The following is a 23,151-nucleotide window of genomic DNA, read 5'->3' as shown; positions in this document are numbered from 1 at the left end:
CGCGACCCCAAAAGGGACAAGCGGTAGAAAATGGATGATGCCTTACAGATCCACATCAGAACATCCAAAATCTGCTATGTTCCATTTGACTCTGGCTCATTTTTTGTTTTTTTTAGCCGCTGTGGCTCCAGTCCAGTAAGGTGGCACGCACATGAGAGGCAGATTTGGCAATTTGCAAATGAAAACATCTCGCAAGCGAACCGCTCACAACTGCAAATCGGTTACCATCGGTCACTTGAAAGGCACCTATGATGAATTTAGTCTTTTCTGACATAAATGTTACAATGCATGCTTGTTAAACAATGCCAAAGTGTCAAATCCAAAATGGTTCAGGCTTTTTTGGTGTGAGCTTGCATGCATGTTTCTCTTCGCGGGGCTTTTGCAATCGTGACGTCAGCGCGAGGTGGATGTTCTTGTTTGGACATTAGGTAAAGCTGTCCACAAGAAGGTATGATAAAATATTATGTTCCCCTAATCTTGGCATGTGCAAAATGCAGTGGCATGAACTCTTCTAAAAGCAGCTGTTTTTCATGCAGAGTCTGACTCAATCAACGAGTGTGCAGGTGACCTAATGTTGTGACCGAGTGAATCTATAGTACTTTCAACCCAATCTAGAAAAAAAAAATTGTGTTTATGACTTCAAGATATACATTTAAACAGTGTACATTTTCAAATGAAAATTATCATACTTTTGGCGTGGGTTGAGCATGGTTTTATTTGCAATCTTGGAATGCCTCCAAAACAAAGGATGAGTTTTGGTAGTTTCCACCTCTATAACCAGTACATTAAGATTTTTTTTCCAAAGAACTAGAAAATACAATTTCGGTAGAAATTTCGTGTGAATGCTGAAGAGCCAAAGCCGAACTGAAATGCTTATAGTTAGCACGCTGGCCAGATAGCATTGAGTAACAAAACATATACGCAAAATGAGCTAAAAGAATAGCATTCTAACAGTATTATGCTAGCAATAGCATGTTTTCTGGTTAGCATTATGAAATACCAAAATATATGACACGGGGTGTAAACCTGCTAAATTAGCTAAAAAAGCTAGCATGCTAAAATACGAACTGTACCATGCGTCAAGTACTAAAATATATTAATCTGTGATGTATAACTAAAAATAAAAAATAAAAATTCTAACATTAGCATACATCAACTACCAAATGTGACTCTAGCATGTACCTATAAAATTAGGTAACAAAATACTTGATGCTCAGGTGTATACCTGCAAAATGTTCCCCCCAAAAGCTTTCATCCATTGGAATCCTAAAGGTTGTGCCACCGGCCGTTAAAATGTTTTGCTACTGGCCGCAAATGGCCTCATGACCACATTTTGGACACTCCTGATCTAGATGGTGGACCACAAGGAAGTGTTTTAATATAGGTATAATACAATCATCATAGTTCCCCTTTAAGAGGCGTTGCGAAACATCACATCTCTACTGCGTGGCAGACAGGGAGGCCATGAATGCAGCACATTTAGACATAGACAGTAATGTTATCTCTTGCACTTCTGCATCAAAACTACAAACTGCCGTGCTCTGACAGCGATGACGAGAGAGGCCAGCGATCTTCCTTTTGATTAAACTGACAGAGTCACGGTTCCGGTGGAGACACAGTTTTAAAAAAAGATCTTATCAGAATGAGACTAACCTGGACATTCAGGTCGGCGCCCTTTTTCATCAACAGCTTCATTATCTGGTGTTGCCTGCTGAGAGCAGCGAGGTGAAGACAGGCGAGACCTGCAGGTAGAAGTGTGTGGTTTAAGACGTGGGACAGACATGTACAGCAAGTGGTTTTCCACAACAACATTCAAACTGACACCAGAAGAATAACAGACAAAAATAACAAACATGGTCGCTGAAGCAAAGCAGCGCACACTCTTTTTTTTTTTGTACCTCACCTCTCCAGTTTTGGGTTTCCAGGACCAACTCCAGCTTGCTGGGGGAAATCTCACAAGTCATCTCCGTGGCGCACATGGTCAGGCCGTGGTGACAGGCGACGTGGAGCGCCGTGTTTCCTTCGTGGTCCTGCAGCTCAAGGCTGACCTTTTTGGCAACCAGGCTCTTCACGACTTCTGTCAGGTTCAGGTAGGTGGCCAGATGCAAAGGGCTCTGTGGAAACACCGATCAGGCTCAATTCCACTTGCTAACATTTGTCCGACAAAGCTCAACAACAGTAAAACAACTAGTAAGTCGATTTGGAATGCAACCGTTTTTTTCAAGGAGAAATGTGCCTGTTAGAGTACCAGTAGTGTGAAAAAACAAGTTGCCTCTATATTGAAGCTATAATCATATATATATTTTATTTATGACACCAAAAGACTTCCAAAGTTTGTGGAAATCTCACAGAGATTCCCTAACCATTTTGAGAGATAATGAAGAATCCAGTCACGTGATCGTGTGACGTCGCGCTAGGAACCACGGATCCCTTCCCCATCAACAACAAAGATAATCAAGCTGACTTTGTGAGAGCCAACAACGATTACTTTGGGAAAAATTTATGATCCAGAACATTATATTTTAGAGCCCAAAGACCATACTTGCCAACCTTGAGACCTCCCATTTCGGGAGGTGGGGGCGTAGTCGGGGGTGGGGCAGGGCGTGGTTAAGAGGGGAGGAGTATATACAGCTAGAATTCACCAAGTCAAGTATTTCATACATATACATATACATATATACACACACACACACACACATACATATATATATATATATATTATATATACATATATATATATATATATATATATATATATATATATATATATATATATATATATATATATCCTGAAAATATGCAAACAAAACTGTGTTTAGATAATTGATACTTCAAACTTGCATGAATAAATATTAAGGAATATAACATAACTTGGCTTCTGAGAGCTTCAAAATGTAATGAATAAAATCCTAAAGTTGTTGATAAACAAACAATTATTTTAATAATTAAATATGGTCATTTTAAATGAATTATTATGATAATTTAAAATTAATTATTTCAAATATGTTTATTTTAGGCAGCACGGTGGAAGAGGGGTTAGTGCGTCTGCCTCACAATACGAAGGTCCTGAGTAGTCCTGGGTTCAATCCCGGGCTCGGGATCTTTCTGTGTGGAGTTTGCATGTTCTCCCCGTGACTGCGTGGGTTCCCTCCGGGTACTCCGGCTTCCTCCCACCTCCAAAGACATGCACCTGGGGATAAGTTGATTGGCAACACTAAATTGGCCCTAGTGTGTGAATGTGAGGGTGAATGTTGTCTGTCTATCTGTGTTGGCCCTGCGATGAGGTGGTGACTTGTCCAGGATGTACGCCGCCTTCCGCCCGATTGTAGCTGAGATAGGCTCCAGCGCCCCCCGCGACCCCGAAGGGAATAAGCGGTAGAAAATGGATGGATGGATGTTTATTTTAATGTATAATTCTAATGCCTGAATGTAATATAAAAATACAAATAAAAATAAAATTAATTTTTATGTTTTTAGCAAAATATACTAAAAATGTATTTATTTTTTTAATTAATAAATATATTTATTTTTAGGTAAGATAAACATAATAATACAATTTATCTCTAGTCTGGATGAATTATTTCTTGTCACCCTGTTTTCCTCCCGTCGTGAAAAAAGGCTGTCCTCACTCAGGTCCGCATGGAGCTGGAGGGGGTGTGGCCTCCAGCTCCGGCTGAAAATCGGGAGATTTTCGGGAGAATATTTGTCCCGGGAGGTTTTCGGGAGAGGCGCTGAATTTCGGGAGTCTCCCTGAAAATTCGGGAGGGTTGGCAAGTATGCCAAAGACAAAGAGGATGAGCAGTAAGTTTTAGAAAGCCGACTGTTACCCGGATGGAGCTTTATTGTGACACAAGCATCCGCAGCATTGCTATGTGTTAAACATAAAAACTAACCATAATAAAACAAACACTTACTGTAATATTTCCACTCTTGCGGGGACGACCGACGGTACTCTCACATTATTCTGTTTAGATGAAGAATCAATCACAATCCTCACGAAGGGTTGAAAAAAGTTGCTGCAACTAGCGTCATTTTGTTTCTTTTTCGCCACCTCGGGGACGTGAAAGTCGACCAGCCTGCCGGTCCATGGCCACATTTGTTGACTCGCAGGTGAGAGATGCATGAATTATCATCTAGAATTTACTTTTAGCAAGTTGGAGACGAAGCAGAAGCAGCCGCAGGCTCAGAGTGTCAACAATAGCAGCGTAAGATAGCATTATCTCACTGCTATGAATGCACTGTTCAAATAGTCTGTCTGTGTTGGCGCTTATAATAACAATATCACTCAAATTTGGTCAATTTTCAGGTCACAACATTTAAATGGAGTATTGTTGGTGCATTCTGGATGTGTTTAGAGAGAGTATAATGAGCGCAACAGATGACCCTCCATCTGTTGACTCAATTGTTAGCCATTTACAATTTTGAATGCATAAAAAAAGCCAAACATATGTGTTTTGACTTACAGAAAAAGATTGTGAATGATAAACAGCACATCTCTTTCCAATGTTTGCATATTTCCAGTATGACTGATCTGATAATATAAAAGCAGAAGTGTTACTACAGTGATGTAGAATCTTAAGGAAATTACAGAAGATATTCGGAGCGGAATATCCAAAATGGCTGACTGAATTTGTGGCATTTTAAACATAATTTTCACATACTTTACGGATTGCAAAAACAATTGGATATGGTTTAATGGATACAATGAAACACAATTAAGCATATAAGGTCAACTTGCTCTTCCACTCTACTGCTACTTTAAGTCACACACAACTTTAATGCATATTGAGTCTTTCGCCTATCTGTTTAAGCATCTAAAGCACAAGAGCGGGGGTGTCCAAACTACGGCCCGCGGGCCAAGTCTAATAAGTCATCTTACCCACAGGGAGATTGCATTCATCTTAATAGGGTGACGATTTTGATAGTGCTATTATGTTGAGATCTAGTGGACAACGTGAGTAATTCAGCTCAATGACCTTTAATAATGCATAGCATTTACCTATATGATCAATGCAAACAGCTCCTCTCTGAGCTGCCACCTTAACGTGGTAGAGGAGTTTGCGTGTCCCAATGATCCTAGGAGCTATGTTGTCCGGGGGCTTTATGCCCCCTGGTAGGGTCTCCCAAGACAAACTGGTCCTAGGTGAGGGATCAGACAAAGAGCAGCTCGAAGACCTCCATGAAAAATAAAAACCAAGGACCCAGATTTCCCTCGCCCGGACGCGGGTCACCGGGGCCCCCCTCTGGAGCCAGGCCCGGAGGTGGGGCACGATGGCGAGCATCTGGCCGAAGAGGCAACGTGGGTCCCCCCTCCAATGGGCTCACCACCCATAGCAGGGGTCATAGAGGTCGGGTGCGATGTGAGCTGGGCGGCGGCCGAAGGCAGGGCACTTGGCGGTCCGATCCTCGGATACAGAAGCTAGCTCTTGGGACGTGGAACGTCACCTCGCTGGGGGGGAAGGAGCCTGAGCTAGTGCGCGAGGTGGAGAAGTTCCGGCTAGATATAGTCGGACTCACTTCGACGCACAGCAAGGGCTCTGGAACCAGTTCACTCGAGAGGGGCTGGACTCTCTTCCACTCTGGCGTTGCCGGCAGTGAGAGGCGACGGGCTGGGGTGACAATTCTTGTTTCCCCCCGGCTCAGAGCCTGTACGTTGGAGTTCAACCCGGTGGATGAGAGGGTAGCTTCCCTCCGCCTTTGGGTGGGGGAACGGATCCTGACTGTGGTTTGCGCTTACGCGCCAAACCGCAGCTCAGAGTACCCACCCTTTTTGGATTCACTCGAGGGAGTACTTGAGAGTGCTCCCCCGGGTGATTCCCTCGTTCTACTGGGGGACTTCAATGCTCATGTTGGCAATGACAGTGAAACCTGGAGAGGCGTGATTGGTAAGAATGGCTGCCCGGATCTGAACCCGAGCGGTGTTTTGTTATTGGACTTTTGTGCCCGTCACAGATTGTCCATAAACCATGAACACCATGTTCAAACATAAGGGTGTCCATATGTGCACTTGGCACCAGGACACCCTAGGCCGCAGTTCCATGATCGACTTTGTAGTTGTGTCATCGGATTTGCGGCCTCATGTTTTGGACACTCGGGTGAAGAGAGGTGTGGAGCTTTCTACCGATCACCACCTGGTGGTGAGTTTGGCTGCAATGGTGGGGGAGGATGCCGGACAGACCTGGCAGGCCCAAACGCATTGTGAGGGTTTGCTGGGAACGTCTGGCAGAGTCTCCTGTCAGAGAGAGTTTCAATTCCCACCTCCGGAAGAACTTTGAACATGTCACGAGGGAGGTGCTGGACATTGAGTCCGAATGGACCATGTTCCACGCCTCTATTGTCGAGGCGGCTGATTGGAGCTGTGGCCGCAAGGTAGTTGGTGCTTGTCGTGGCGGTAATCCTAGAACCCGTTGGTGGACACCGGCGGTGAGGGATGCCGTCAAGCTGAAGAAGGAGTCCTATCGGGTTCTTTTGGCTCATAGGACTCCCGAGGCAGCGGACAGGTACCGACAGGCCAAGCGGTGTGCGGCTTCAGCGGTCGCAGAGGCAAAAACTCGGACATGGGAGGAGTTCGGGGAAGCCATGGAAAACGACTTCCGGACGGCTTCGAAGCAATTCTGGACCACCATCCGCCGCCTCAGGAAGGGGAAGCAGTGCACTATCAACACCGTGTATGGCGAGGATGGTGTTCTGCTGACCTCGACTGCGGATGTTGTGGATCGGTGGAGGAAATACTTCGAAGACCTCCTCAATCCCACCAACACGTCTTCCTATGAGGAAGCAGTGCCTGGGGAGTCTGTGGTGGGCTCTCCTATTTCTGGGGCCGAGGTTGCTGAGGTAGTTAAAAAGCTCCTCGGTGGCAAGGCCCCGGGGGTAGATGAGATCCGCCCGGAGTTCCTTAAGGCTCTGGATGCTGTGGGGCTGTCTTGGTTGACAAGACTCTGCAGCATCGCGTGGACATCGGGGGCGGTACCTCTGGATTGGCAGACCGGGGTGGTGGTTCCTCTCTTTAAGAAGGGGAACCGGAGGGTGTGCACTAACTATCGTGGGATCACACTCCTCAGCCTTCCCGGTAAGGTCTATTCAGGTGTACTGGAGAGGAGGCTACGCCGGATAGTCGAACCTCGGATTCAGGAGGAACAGTGTGGTTTTCGTCCTGGTCGTGGAACTGTGGACGAGCTCTATACTCTCGGCAGGGTCCTTGAGGGTGCATGGGAGTTTGCCCAACCAGTCTACATGTGTTTTGTGGACTTGGAGAAGGCATTCGACCGTGTCCCTCGGGAAGTCCTGTGGGGAGTGCTCAGAGAGTATGGGGTATCGGACTGTCTGATTGTGGCAGTCCGCTCCCTGTATGCTCAGTGCCAGAGCTTGGTCCGCATTGCCGGCAGTAAGTCGGACACGTTTCCAGTGAGGGTTGGACTCCGCCAAGGCTGCCCTTTGTCACCGATTCTGTTCATAACTTTTATGGACAGAATTTCTAGGCGCAGTCAAGGCGTTGAGGGGATCTGGTTTGGTGGCTGCAGGATTAGGTCTCTGCTTTTTGCAGATGATGTGGTCCTGATGGCTTCATCTGGCCAGGATCTTCAGCTCTCACTGGATCGGTTCGCAGCCGAGTGTGAAGCGACTGGGATGAGAATCAGCACCTCCAAGTCCGAGTCCATGGTTCTCGCCCGGAAAAGGGTGGAGTGCCATCTCCGGGTTGGGGAGGAGATTTTGCCCCAAGTGGAGGAGTTCAAGTACCTCGGAGTCTTGTTCACAAGTGAGGGAAGAGTGGATTGTGAGATCGACAGGCGGATCGGTGCAGCGTTTTCAGTAATGCGGACGCTGTATCGATCCGTTGTGGTGAAGAAGGAGCTGAGCCGGAAGGCAAAGCTCTCAATTTACCGGTCGATCTACGTTCCCATCCTCACCTATGGTCATGAGCTTTGGGTTATGACCGAAAGGACAAGATCACGGGTACAAGCGGCCGAAATGAGTTTCCTCCGCCGGGTGGCGGGGCTCTCCCTTAGAGATAGGGTGAGAAGCTCTGCCATCCGGGGGGAGCTCAAAGTAAAGCCGCTGCTCCTCCACATCGAGAGGAGCCAGATGAGGTGGTTCGGGCATCTGGTCAGGATGCCACCCGAACGCCTCCCTAGGGAGGTGTTTAGGGCACGTCCGACCGGTAGGAGGCCGCGGGGAAGACCCAGGACACGTTGGGAAGACTATGTCTCCCGGCTGGCCTGCGAACGCCTCGGGGTCCCACAGGAAGAGCTGGACGAAGTGGCTGGGGAGAGGGAAGTCTGGGCTTCCCTGCTTAGGCTGCTGCCCCCGCGACCCGACCTCGGATAAGCGGAAGAAGATGGATGGATGGATGGATCAATGCAAACAGCCTTCTCTAGTCATGTTGAAAAAAAAAAATAATAATTCCAACTGACACAAAAAGTCAACACATAAGTCACACATAACACAACCTGCTCATTGAACATTGTGGATATTATGAAAAACATCCAAACACCAAAATAAATTCACAACTACACCGATTTAAATACATTACGCAGCATGATGGAAAAAATGCAAAACACTCTCCATACTTATCCATGTTTGGCGCATTTTAACTGCTTGATATTTCTGATTGATTACAGAGGGACAAGCGGTAGAAAATGGATGGATGGAAGAAAGGTTGTCACAGAAGTAAACAAAGTAAAAGCCGAACTTTCATATACTCTTAAAATCCAATTATATTCATTATTATTATTATATAGTAGTATAATAATATATACATATATATATATATATATTATACATATACATATATTATACATACATAGATACATACATGTATATACATATATTTTATACTTATAATATACATATATATGTGTGTATATATATATATATATATATATATATATATATATATATATATATATATATGTACGTACACACACACACACACACACACACACACACACACACAGTACAAAAGTTTGGACACACCTTCTCATACAACGCGTTCTCTTTATTTTCATGACTATTTACATTGTAGATTGTCACTGAAGGCATCAAAACTATGAACGTGGAGTTATGTACTTAACAAAAAAAGGTCAAATAACTAAAAACATGTTTTAAATTCTAGTTTCTTCAAAATAGCCACCCTTTGCTCTGATTACTGCTTTGCACACTCTTGGCATGCTCTCGATGAGCTTCAAGAGGTAGTCACCTGAAATGGTTTTCACTTCACAGGTATGCCTTATCAGGGTTGATTAGTGGAATTTCTTGCTTTATTAGTGGAATTTCTTGCTTTATCAATGGGGTTGTGACCATCAGCAGTGTTGTGAATGAGAAGGTGTCTCCAAAATTTTGGTCTGTACTGTATGTGTATATAGTTACTTTTAGAGGTGATATTATCGACCGATAAATGCTTTAGAATGTAATATCGGAAATTATCGGTATCGGTTTTTTTATTATCGGTATCGGGTTTTTTCTTTTTCTTTTTTTTTAATTAAATCAACATAAAAAACACAAGATACACTTACAATTAGTGCACCAACCCAAAAAACCTCCCTCCCCCATTTACACTCATTCACACAAAAGGGTTGTTTCTTTCTGTTATCAATACTCTGGTTCCTACATTACATAGCAATATATATCAATACAGTCTGCAAGGGATACAGTCCGTAAGCACACATAATTGTGCGTGCTGCTGGTTTACTAATAGTACTAACCTTTAACAGTTAATTTTACTCATTTTCATTAATTACTAGTTTCTAAGTAACTTTATATATTGTTTTACTTTCTTTTTTATTCAAGAAAATGTTTTTAATTTATTTATCTTATTTTATTTATTATTTTTTTTTAAAAAGGACCTTATCTTCACCATACCTGGTTGTCCAAATTAGGCATAATAATGTGTTAATTCCATGACTGTATATATCGGTATCGGTAATTAAAGAGTTGGACAATATCGGAATATCGGATATCGGCCAAAAGCCATTATCAGACATCCCTAGTTACTTTACATTTACAGTTACTTTACATGCAGTCAGCTTTTGGCCATCAATCACATTTTTTCAGCCCAATGCAGCCCCCAAATCGAAAAGTTTGGACACCCATGCACTCAAGCTCTGTTTATCAACCTGTGGCCAAGAGGAACAGAGTGATGACGACCATAGAACCAAAACTGGAAACCTGTGTCTCCGGCCTGGCTGCTCAGCACAACGTGGTCAAATCAGCAATAAGTTGATAAGTTAAGCAATACTTTTTTTAACTGATCTTTACCACAGATGTGTGTCCCAGTGATTGTACTGACATAAAATGTTATGCTAGTGATTGTACTGACATAAAATATTCCCTCCAAAATGATACACACTTTAGGGAGGCACAATCACATTTACATAGTCCTTGTTACACCCATGCAGGACAGGACGTTCATGAATTCCAGGAGGTTGCTTAGTGACCCGACCTCGGATAAGCGGAAGAAGATGGATGGACAAAAGACTAGATTTAGCAAAGACTGAACTGACTAGCAAACACACTATAAACTGGATAATAGATACTGCCATCTAACGTCTTGGACTTGCAACTGTAATTGCAACCTAATGTAATACTTGAAAATAAATGTGTAATAAAACAAGATATAAAAACTGGACAGCAGTTGTCATAGTCAGCCCATTTTTAAATGTTGCAAATGAGATTTTATCATCAAAAACTATATTAGTCACACAAAAGTACTGAAAATTGGTAACTGTATCGATTCCCAGGGACCGGGAATTAGTACCGCATCGGTTCAAATGTAACGGTACCCATTCTACAAGGGGTGCAACATACTAACTGATCGGAGGTGAAGTTCAAGTGTTGAAGCGTAAAATGCCCTGGAATGACTACTAAAAGGAAATTCAGCAAGCAAAGTGGAATGGGTAAGAGAAGAGGACTAAGTGAGTCACTGCTGACTCTATGCTTCTTCTAAGGTTTCCACTCACAAATTGTGTCACTTCGCTTCATTTTCACTTTGGCCTCGACGACCGGCAAGAACCTGATCCTGAACATCTTTCACGACGATAACATTTCACTCCTTAGCTCCCCGCGCGCTTCTATTTCTACAGGAGGAAGAGCACGGGAGTTTCCACTGAAAGCCACTATAGTGAGCCAACACTGGAACCACCTACAGCCGCGTTCCAAAGAGGCTGCATATGAAAAGAGGAACAATGGTTGTGTGGAAGTACACACACAAAAAAAACTACTTCCACAATCTACATGCTAACACAGCAGCGACACAGTGGAAGCTTCTAGTCTTGTTGTGACACAACCTACCTGGTACAAATTGTTCTGGATGTCCATGACTTCTTTGGGGAATATCTGGATCAACTGTTGTGCAATTAAATCTTCCTCATGGATGATGGCCAAGTGCAGAATTCTACACACACACACACACACACACACACACACACACACACACACACACACACACACACACACACACACACACACAAAGTATTTTTAATAGTGGCATACACATATAAAATGCAGAATGAAAGAAGTACTAAATACTGTACTCACTGTTCTTACAAAATAGTTAAAACTACCAGTACCAGAAGAGACCTTTAAATGTGCCAAAATAAAATTGAGCACTAAAAACAGAGAAACCTCAAACCCCATGGAGGAAGTTGTAGCAAATTAAACATTGCATTGTTGTGTACAACAGACAGGAAATGGAACCAAGCATTATAGCTTAATTTAGACTGCGACACACATTTGTGAAAAAAGTTAAGCTCCACGACGTCTGAAGTTGAATTGTTGTGCGCTACATTTCCTTTAATATTAATTCCATTTTATTTTATTTAAATAGTGAATGTTTAAAAGGGCTGTCAAAGTTAACGCGATAACAACAAGTTCATGAGTTTTCTTTAACAGCACTATTTTCTCAACCACATGATCAAAGTGCGTCCTGTGTGACCCTCAGTCCACACCGTAGCAGTGGAAAGGCCGCTTGCAAAGTTTGTGAGGGTTGCACGAATTCAACGATATACGATATAAATCAAGGGTGTCCAAACTACGGGCCGCAAGGAATCGGGCTACAAGGACATTTCAATTCATTGGAAAAGTCCATTCATGTGCTGCTGCTATATAATTAATATTGTTACCCTACCCTTTGTTTGATTATAACTGTGATGAAAATGTAATCATTTATTGATCTTGAAAATGTTAAGTATCAATATCAGCATCAGTCTAATCAATACTGCCACTGGAACTACTTGGTATTGGATGTAATCAGTATCAATAAAAAAACGCGTTTGTTAAAAATGGCAATATTTATTTTCTTCTTCTTTGTTGGACGAAAGCGGAAGTTGCGAAACAAGGTTGGTTGGATGAACAAAAGCACTCGTAACCGAGCAACGCAGGAAGTGATCACTGATCGCAGTGAGTGACACGCTAACAGCCAATCAGGTTACAGTATCAACTATCCCGTTTGGTTTCGCCATCTTGTCGTCTGGTGATTGATTCTTTGCACGGAGTGAGAAGAGAAAGTAAAAATGAAAAAAATGCGGATAAAACCGGAAAAGTCACTTCGACAGTATGGTAGTTTCATTTGGATTTGTTTCAAAAGGACAGACCAATGTGGTCTGTAAATTATCCAAGGCGGCGGGGCCAACCAAGAGCCGTAATACCACACCACTTTAGCCGTGCTTACCCTTTAGAGCACAGTTGTAACTACCTGGCACTAAACCTGCGTACAATAGTTCTCAGGTTTCTCTATGTTTACATTTTCACACTTTGCATTATTTTCTTACCTTTTATTAAGCATTTCTTACGTATTCCTTATTTTTGTTTTTGTTAAGTGTTCAATGTAATTAAAAAATGTTGTGTATATTGATTCTATTCCATGCTTGTGTTGACATTTTCTTTCTGGCTGAGGGGATTATAATTAGGGGATTTAAATAAAAAAATAAAAAATGTAATATAGTTTTCTCCTGCTCCTTATTTTCCAAAAATATCAGTAATAATCGATATTGACAGATATTAAATGGTATCGAGATACAGTTTTCAGCCATATAGCCCAGCCCGAGCAATGCACTCTTTTTATTTTCATTTTTATGTTTTTTTAACTTGTGTTTTAATGCGTCTCCTCCCCGAGCAGTACCATGTGGCAGCACAGCAGACAGCAAGCGGAAACAAAAAGAGGTCAGACGCTGTACAACACTTGTGCAATTCTGCGACGACACTGATCGCTGCGACGTCAATCGAGGCAGACTGGCGACATGGCAGCAACGACGGACCCCACAAGGCCCATGTGTGTGTGTGTGTGTGTGTGTGTGTGTGTGTGTGTGTGTGTGTGTGTGTGTGTGCTTTTCATTGAGTCAAACTGAAAAGTGCAGTGCGGCCAAATGACGTTCAAACAGGTTGCGAGGAACCCTTCCTTTTGAACGGTGTCTACAGCAAACAAGAGAAAATTGCTTGCTAATAAGCGCTAGAAAACACAGAACGAGTACTGCGGGCTATCCTGATGAACAAGTTCTTGGATGAAAAACAAGCCACGCCGCCCTTTTACAGCGTCTACTTTGTCTGCACCGCGTGGGGAAGTCCAGGCCTGTCTTTTTCACTTCTGTTTTCTCAGTGAAAAGCCTCACAGCAATCTGCCTGCAGACATGACAACGCCAAAGTTCACTAAATACATGAAATCCCCTTTCAAAACCAGCATCACGGACGAACTTGAACCGCCTTTAATTGAATGTTCTTTCGGGTATGTGTGGTTTGGGCAGCTATGAACCTGCTGGTAAAGGCATTATTCTGCCTAAAGTTCAATATATCTATCTGCAAAGTGTGTTTTGTATCCATGATAAAAGTAGACATAAATTCCATGCAAATGCACCACCTAGTGAGCAGTAAAGCAGGGGTGTTCAAAGTGCGGCCCATGTAATGGCAAAAATAATATTTCAGTAATCTCATGTGTAAAACCACAATTTAAGTCTAAGACTTTGTGTGTGCAGCTTTGTCTTCACTACATTGGCCTTTTTTTTGTCCTAAGATGAGACACTTTTATGGCCTGTCCATTTTTACAGCCTATTCAGGATGTCTCCAAACCCCCACTCTCTCCAAGAACAAAGACTGGTGTGATGTTGGTTGATCACTAAATTATTGTCGTATTTGTTTTTTTCAGTCAAATGTTACTCTCCAAATGGGTTTCTTTTATGATTGATGTTAACTGCCAACCCAGTGCTTAACCAAAACATTGCTATCCACAATCAGATAGAGCTTCTCGTTTTCTCTCTCCCCCTCCCAAGAGACCGCAAGTGGTGCCCCAACTCCTCCTTATATTCAAAAAAGTTATAAAGTCGTGGAAGAGGTCTTTGTCTCTCTCTCGCTTTTGCTCTTCTCCTTTCCGCAGCAAAAACCCTTTCTCCTTTGTAAACTGATGTTATTTGAGTACTCAAATAAATACTAAAAAATGATCTTAAATTTTCTCTGGACATATTTTTGTTGAATATAAAAAATTCAAAAACACTCTTAGCTCATTTTTAACGGTCTGCGGTACAAACGTTAGCATTCTAATATTAGCATGCTTGTTTTTTTTTGTAAATTTTGCAGGAATACACACCAGCGTCAAATATTTTGTTACTTGACGAATAATACCCGTTTAAAGATGTAACAATAAACGCTGTACTGACAAACCGTGGTTCAACCCCCGATGGTTAGTGTTACCGATTTAAATGATCGTAAAACCATGATCGATAACACCAAAATTAAGGGACCGGCGATACTGTTCATTTACTGGAGAAGCTAGCTAGCTTAAATGCGTACATTAATGTCTTTCCCCATGAAGAAACGATATACCCCAATTAGGGCTGGGCGATATATCTATATACGCGATATATGCGATATATCGATATACGCGATATATCGCGGGTTTGTCTCTGTGCGATATAGAAAATGACTATATATTGATATTGGAGTATACGTTCTCACGCAGTTGCTTTTAGCTGCTGGCATTACACGACAGGCTCCTCCCACTCCTTCTTGTGTCTCCTTCTCACAGACAGAAAGCGCACCTTCTTACACACGTCACATACTGTCACGTCACATACTGTCACGTCATACGTCACGTACGTATACGCCCTCGCGGAGCAGAGAGGTAGCAGCATGGGTAACAATAGCTGTGGTGCGAGTGGTTATACCAGAGAAAGAAGGTGCGAATCTGGTAACAAATGAAGGAAGAATTAATTCCCAAGAAAAACAGCAGGGGGTTCATCGTCTGGCGGTGGTTTGGCTTCAAGTGGGAATATGTCGAACAGACAACCGTAATTTGTCAAGTGTGGGGCAAAAGCGTTTCTACAAAAAGTAGCATTACTGCTAATATGTAGCATCATTTGAAAAGTCACCTGCTAGAGAATGAAGAGTGCTTACTCCGCATGTCAACATCTTCCATTCGGTGCCACACCATCAAAATGGCGAGGCAAACATTTCCAGATCAACACCGTATGAAAAAAATAGTCGACAACAAAAGGAGATAATGTCCGCAGGAACCTACCACATAGCGAAGGACGAACACGATTTGATTTCCTATTATGCAGCTAATTTTTATTTGACACTTATTGAAATATCTTGTGTGACATCATGTTTTTAAACTATTGTAGTGGCCTTCTGTACAAAAAGTGCACTTTAATTTAGTGTTGTTTTGATATGTCATCTTAGTGACACCATGCACAAAAGTGCACTAATAGCTTGTTTTAAAATGTCTCTGACAATCTTGCACTTTCTGTTTTGGAAATGACATGAATGTTTGTACCACTGCTTAATAACTGTTTAATAAATACAGTTTTGGTAAATTGACTTAGTTGTGATTTCCTTCTCTGCCTGAAAGTTTAAAATGAGCATATATTAATGCAGTATGAACAAGAATGTTTTAATGTAGACACATAGAATCATGATACTGATGTGATTACATGTATCAAGTGTTAATTCAAGGCTAAGGCAAAATATCGAGATATATATCATGTATCACGATATGGCCTAAAAATATAGAGATATTAAAAAAAGGCCAAATCGCCCAGCCCTAACCCCAATATAAACTTATATATAAGCAGATTGCTGTCTGACAACCTAAACTATTCAATTGTGTAAATTAAACATACAGACTGTGCTCTTTTAGACAACGCGATCGCTCGAAGGAATAATGACAACAGTAAGTGAACTTGCATGACGACATATTAGCAGGAAGTGATACGGCCAAAAACAAGTTTTTTAACACTCAAGAAAAAAGAATCCTTTACTGATTTAAAACGGAATAAGATACACATATTTAAACATTCAAATACAAATGTCTCTCAAGAAGCCACATCAATATCTAATACTTCTTCTGCCAATTAGTTTATTGTGTTTCAATATATTTTGTAAAATGTTTGAAAAAAAAAAAACTGGTTCAAAGATTTCATAGTGTGTACAAGAACTTTTTGATCACATTAAAAAATACTGTGATAATAATGATAACCGTGATAATTTTGGTCACAAAAACCGTTATACGAAATGTTCATACTCTTACCTCCCTAGTTAGTATGCTAGTCTTTGAAATATTTTTTTCCAGGTTCACACAGAGTGATATATTTTGGTACCTTACAGTTAGCATTTTTTAACAGGATCTTCAGCATTCACAACAAATTGCATTTCTTGCTCTTTGTAAACAAAGTCCATTTTGTACTGGTTATCAAGGTGAAAACTACCAAGATGACCCCGGCATCCCTTGATTTGTCAGTCTGTGGCCCTTAGCGGAAAAAAGTTTGGCCACCATTGCAGTGAAGGTTTGACGAGTGTACAGCACGTCCTTTAACGAGCCAAATTATAAGACATAAATATATAATTTTCTAAGCATCATAATTAGCATTCACTCATAATTACCACCGGTGGCTTTTTTTTAAAATGGCAATTGTTGTATTATTATGAAGAGGAAGTAGGGGAACATTAAGCACAGTTAAGTTTTCTCTCACACCTTAAACTTGTTTTCCACGTGTTTTGAAGGTAGAGTATTCCCTCGACTGATGTGGTTAAGTTCCAGGACCTCCCACCGTGGCGGTTGAATTCATGAATTATTCTCTTTATATTATATGCATTTAACGCAGGGGTCACCAACGCGGTGCCCGCGGGCACCAGGTAGCCCATAAGGACCAGATGAGTAGCCCGCTGGCCTGTTCTAAAAATAGCTCAAATAGCAGCACTTACCAGTGAGCTGCCTCTATTTTTTTTTTTTTTTTTTTATTTACTAGCAAGCTGGTCTCGCTTTGCTCGACATTTTTAATTCTAAGAGAGACAAAACTCAAATAGAATTTGAAAATCCAAGAAAATATTTTAAAGACTTGGTCTTCACTAACTGACAAAGAAACAGATAACAGATTTGGTGTCCAGTTCAAAGTGTGACATGATTTATTTAAAAATTTGAGAGTTGACTTTTGTATTTTACATGACTTATTATTTGTACAAACATGGTGCAAAGTAATTCATGATTTGTTAAATTTTTTTAGTGGCTAGCTAGTTAAAATGGGATATTGTGATTTCACAAGACTGTTTTAGAAGCGATCATTTGAAAATGTTCAATTTGAAAAATGTGCACTTAGAGAAAATATAAAAATAAAGTGTTGCATATTGATATTTATCTGTTTCTATATATATTTATTGTGAGAAATCATTAAGATGATCAGTGTTTCCACAAAGATAAATATCATTAATTATTAATAATAACAGAGTTAAAGGTAAATTGAGCAAATTGGCTATTTCTGGCAATTTATTTAAGTGTGTATGAAACTGGTAACCCTTCACATTAATCAGCACCCAAGAATTAGCTCTTGGTTTCAAAAAGGTTGGTGACCCCTGATTTAACGTCTTTCTAGGACTTGTGTGAAGTTGGCCCATGCTATCATTGCAAATATTAAAACAAGACTGACATTCCTTTGTGCGGCAAACATTTTTGTTTGTGCCGTAACAGTTAAGTTATTCTAAAATACATTTTCTGACAATGTCATGCAGCACCACCACTTGTCAAAATCTCCCCGAACCCGTCCCATTTGTTTGTGCTGCAAAATTTTGTTTTAACTATTAAGAGTTTTTTTTGTTATTAACGTTTTATTATTTATAACCAGCCCTCCCACCTTGTCAAAATCTCCCCAAAGTCCCTTAACGTTTGTGCTGAAAAATATTTTGTCTAACTATTATAGCTTTTATGTTATGGGGCTAGTTACACGATAACAACATAAAAACTACAATGAACACACAAAATTTGCTGTGCAAGCCAGCACAAACTTTAAACAAAAAATATTGAATAGTTTGGGATCATTTTGACACTTTAATTACATAAAAAATGTAATAGCGAATGATAAAACTATATTAGTTAGATAATACAATTTTGCTGCATAAACGTAGCACAAACGTTTGGGACAAGTTAGGGGAGATTTTGACAAGGTTGGGGGTAAGGCTGGGTGATATATCGAGTTTGTAAGATATATCGATATATTTTGAAACAAGATATGAATTGAGAAAATGTCGTAACATTGATATAATTTATTTCACGTTAAAATTACCAAACGCCGCTTATTTGTTGTGTTCCTTGTTCTCTAAACCCTTCCCCTTCCTCCTTCCAAGACGTGCTTGCACGTATAAGAACATCCATGATTGGTTGGTTGTTTACTATGATGAGTCACGATTGTTTAGGGACTGGCCAATCAGAGGCAAGATAGGGCGGGTCATCGAACCAGGAAGGGAAATCCCGAAGTGCCTGCCTGCAGATGTATTTTTTTATCTGAGTTTGATACATTTTGTATTATTTTGCACAGCTATGTTATTTATTTTACATAGAAATAATATTTTTCTATTTTATTTATGTTATGTAGTTCTGTACTACTTAAACAATTTATTTTATGTGCTGTTAATACTAGGGATGTCCGATAATATCGGACTGCCGATATTATCGGCCGATAAATGCTTTAAAATGTAATATCGGAAATTATCGGTATCAGTTTCAAAATTATCGGTATCGTTTTCTAAAAGTAAAATTTATGACTTTTTAAAACGCTGCTGTGTACACGGACGTAGGGAGAAGTACAGAGCGCCAATAAACCTTGAAGGCACTGCCTTTACGTGCCGGACCTGTCACATAATATCTACGGCTTTTGACACACACACAAGTGAATGCAAATCATACTTGATCAACAGCCATACAGGTCACACTGAGGGTGGCCGTATAAACAACTTTAACACTGTTACAAAATATGCGACACACTGTGAACCCACACCAAACAAGAATGGCAAACACATTTCGGGAGAACATCCGCACCGTAACACAACATAAACACAACAGAACAAATACCCAGAACGCCTTGCAGCACTAACTCTTCCGAGACGCTACAATATACACCCCCGCTACTTTTTTAGAATAACTTCAAAACTGCAATGGCACAAACAATTTTTACAGCACAAACGATTGGAATTTTAATTGTAATATTTGCTATGATAAGGGGGGGCCAACTTCACACGGGTCTTCATAAGCCCTCCCCGCTGCTTTCACACACACATACTGATATTGGAGTAAGGCTGTCCCGATACAATATAGATATCGGGCCAATATCGGCAAAAAAAACAAGTATCGCATGATATCGGCTTGCATGTAAAATGTCAAATCAAATGATTAAAGTTTTTTGGTATAAGTGAAAATGAAATTAAACCTTTTGAAAATAGTTTTATAGGTTACAAACGTGAATTTTGGCTGTTGACATGTGACATAAACACGCAAAGATAGCCTACAATATATAATTTTTACAAATCTGTGATTTCTGAAAATGTTTAAATAAAATCAAAATTGTAAAAAAAAAAATTAAAAAAAAGAATTACCACGATTCGGATGTGACAAACATTTTCCGGCATCCTTACTAAAAAGGATATAAATTAATCTATTCTGTATTTGCTGCATTCTTAGTAGAAAAGTGCACGGCAAGATGATATGATTTTATCGTGTTTTCTTAATCAACTACAGTATACTTGCATCAGTGCACAAGGATTCATTCTAACAACAGATACTGTATGCTAAGTAGTTGTACTAGATCAGGGGTGAAGCCGAACCAAAGTGCTAACAGTTAGCATGCTGGCCAAATAACAAAAAATGATGAGCAAAATGAGCTAGACAAAGCCAGCATGCTAACAGTACTATGAAAACAAGTTAGCATTAGTGGAAAAACCAAAATATATGACGTTAGCATGTTGGCCAAATAACAAAAAATGATGAGCAAAATGAGCTAGACAAAGCCAGCATGCTAATAGTACTATGATAACAAGTTAGCATTAGTGGAAAAGTCAAAATAATGTGACGTTAGCTTGCTGGCCAAATAACAAAAAATTATGAGCTAAATGAGCTAGACAAAGCCAGCATGCTAACAGTATTATCATAAGTTAGCATTAGTGGAAAAAACTAAATATACGACGTTAGCATGCTGGCCAAATAACAAAAAATGATGAGCTAAATGAGCTAGACAAAGCCAGCATGCTAACAGTACTATGATAAGTTAGCATTAGTGGGAAAAAATAAAATATACGACGTTAGCATGCTGGCCAAATAACAAAAAATGATGATCAAAATGAGCTCGACAAAGCCAGCATGCTAACAGTATTATGATAACAAGTTAGCATTAGTGGAAAAAAACTAAATATATGACAGTGAGTTGTATACCTGTTGAATTAGCTGAACAATTTAGCAGGCTAATATTAGCATGCTAAAAGTACCAAAACATATCACTCTGGTATGTGTATCTGAGGTTTTTTTAATGCTAGCCTGCTAATGTTAGCATGCATCAAGTACCAAAATATGACTGTGGTGTATAAATACAAAATTAGCTGGGGGGGAAGTTAGCATATTAGCCTTAGCATTCTAACAGGTATCATTCATTCATTAGCAAAAAAAAAGCTAGCATTAGAATGCTAACAATTGTACCGTGGGCCGTTGAAAAATGAGCTATGGGCCGCATTTAGGACACTTCTGTACTAGATACACCAAACACTTAGGACACTTCTGTACTAGATACATCAAACACTTAGGACACTTCTGTACTCAACACATCAAACACTTAGGACACTTCTTTACTAGACACATCAAACACTTAGGACACCTCTGTACTAGATACATCAAAACACCTAGGACTTCGGACACTTCTGTACTGAACACATCAAACACTTAGGACACTTCTGCACTAGGCACATCAAACACTTAGGACACTTCTGTACTAGACACATCAAACACTTAGGACACTTCTGTACTAGACACATCAAACACTTAGGACACTTCTGTACTAGGACACTTCTGTACTAGACACATCAAACACTTAGGACACTTCTGTACTAGACACATCAAACACTTAGGACACTTCTGTGCTAGACACATCAAACACTTAGGATTTAGGACACTTCTGTACTGAACACATCAAACACTTAGGACACTTCTGTACTAGACACATCAAACACTTAGGACACTTCTGTACTAGACACATCAAACACTTAGGACACTTCTGTACTAGATACATCAAACACTTAGGACACTTCTGTGCTAGACACATCAAACACTTTGGATTTAGGACACTTCTGTACTGAACACATCAAACACTTAGGCCCCTTCTGTACTAGACACATCAAACACTTAGGATACTTCTGTAATAGACACATCAAACACTTAGGACACTTCTGTACTAGATACATCAAACACTTAGGGCACTTCTGTACTAGCCACATCAAATAGCCTGCATGTCATCTTTTAGTTCGATGTTTAATCTTGTTACCCCATTTTAACTGTGTTTTTTTCTAGTTTAGAGGTTTGTTTTTTAAGTGCCATAAATGGCCCCCAAGCCGTACTTTTTGACTCCCCCCAGTGTACACGTTTGGTCCTCCGAGAGAGTTAAAAACACAATGAAAAAACCTACGTGTCTCCATCTTCGGTAATAGACGTGATTAAGTTCTCCTCCGGTTCTGAGAGTCCGGAGCTCGGTGCCGCTGGCTCCAGTGTGCAGCCCTCAACTATGTCTGACAGGCTCTCCACCGTCAGCGACGCCGAGCCGTAGGCCGAGTCCAAGCGCTCCTCCGCGGGGTGGAGCTTGTCCCTCGGCCCGCTGAGCTCGGTCCTCGGATCCTCCGACTTGAGCATGGAGCGATAGGAGTCGATGCCCGAGTCCACGCGGCTATCCTCGGGGAAGTCGTCTTTGCGACAGTCGCCGCTCGCCATGCTGCTGGTGGCGGGTATCCCCTCACTTGTTCCCCGGGTGGTGTTAACGGCTGGAGGCGGGGGTCACCGCCGGAGACCGGGACTCCGAGGACAGCCTGAAGACCGTCAGGCTGGCGCCTTTCATGCCAAAAGACGACTACTGTGACGTGCTAGCGGCTCCTTTCAAACTTTCTACACACGCTGCTGCCGCGCTCATTACGAACAAGAAGCGGTTGGGTTAGTCGTCGAGGTATCCGGTAACGGCAGCACTTCCTCCGGGCGGGGAGCGTACGAGCAATGAAAGAAGAGGAAGAAAACGACATGTGAAGAGCGGAGCTGTTTTTGTCAGGCGGGGAATCCCCGGTCATCTTGAACGAGTTGGGTGGATCGAGCCATACATCGATCAAAATGATACCAAGGGTCAAATCAGTATCGGACCGATACCAGCATTAAAGATTGATATTTTTCAGTTCACAAAAAGAAGGCGTTTTTTTGTTGTGTTATTCACTTTCAAGGACAATAGATGGAATAAATTAAATTGGGGGTTAAATCACCAAAAGTATTCCTGACCACGGCCACCGCTGCTGCTCACTGACCCTCACCTCCCAGGGGGTGGAACAAGGGGATGGGTCAAATGCAGCGGGTAATTTCACCTCACCTAGTGTGTGTGTGTGTGTGTGACTATCAGTGGTACTTTAACTTTTTTTTTTAGTAGAAAATAATGGTTTTGTTTTCGTTTTCTTTTTTGCTCATTTATTTCACAAACATTCACACATTTCCAGGAATGTTTACCCATTCGTAAGAAATGGGAAGTTTTTACAATTCATACTACTCGTATATGCTATCTGCCCAAAATGTTTCCACTGTGGGGCATTTTGGGAGTTTTCACCTTCAAAACCAGTACAATATATAGATTAAGGCAGTTTTGGTAGAAATGTAATATGCATGCTGAGGAGCCA

General features: G+C 41.2%; 1 protein-coding gene across 1 annotated transcript in view; it reads right to left on the bottom strand.

The window, feature by feature from the left end:
- nfkbie (nuclear factor of kappa light polypeptide gene enhancer in B-cells inhibitor, epsilon) overlaps positions 1–22,578 on the bottom strand; it is a 32,694-nt gene extending 10,116 nt beyond the window's left edge. Inside the window, exons 1-4 of the mRNA XM_061987078.2 lie at positions 21,915–22,578; positions 11,287–11,389; positions 1,904–2,114; positions 1,654–1,742 (exon numbers count right to left, since the gene is read on the bottom strand). Coding sequence (XP_061843062.1) covers positions 1,654–1,742; positions 1,904–2,114; positions 11,287–11,389; positions 21,915–22,213 — 702 coding nt within the window. The 5' untranslated portion in view covers positions 22,214–22,578. The remainder of the gene's footprint in view (positions 1–1,653; positions 1,743–1,903; positions 2,115–11,286; positions 11,390–21,914) is intronic.
- Positions 22,579–23,151: the final 573 nt, after the last annotated feature.

This window comes from Nerophis lumbriciformis, linkage group LG26, assembly GCF_033978685.3.
Source record: "Nerophis lumbriciformis linkage group LG26, RoL_Nlum_v2.1, whole genome shotgun sequence".
NCBI classification, from domain to species: domain Eukaryota; kingdom Metazoa; phylum Chordata; class Actinopteri; order Syngnathiformes; family Syngnathidae; genus Nerophis; species Nerophis lumbriciformis.
Note: the sequence above shows the minus strand (reverse complement) of the source record. Positions and strands in the feature narration are given on the sequence as shown.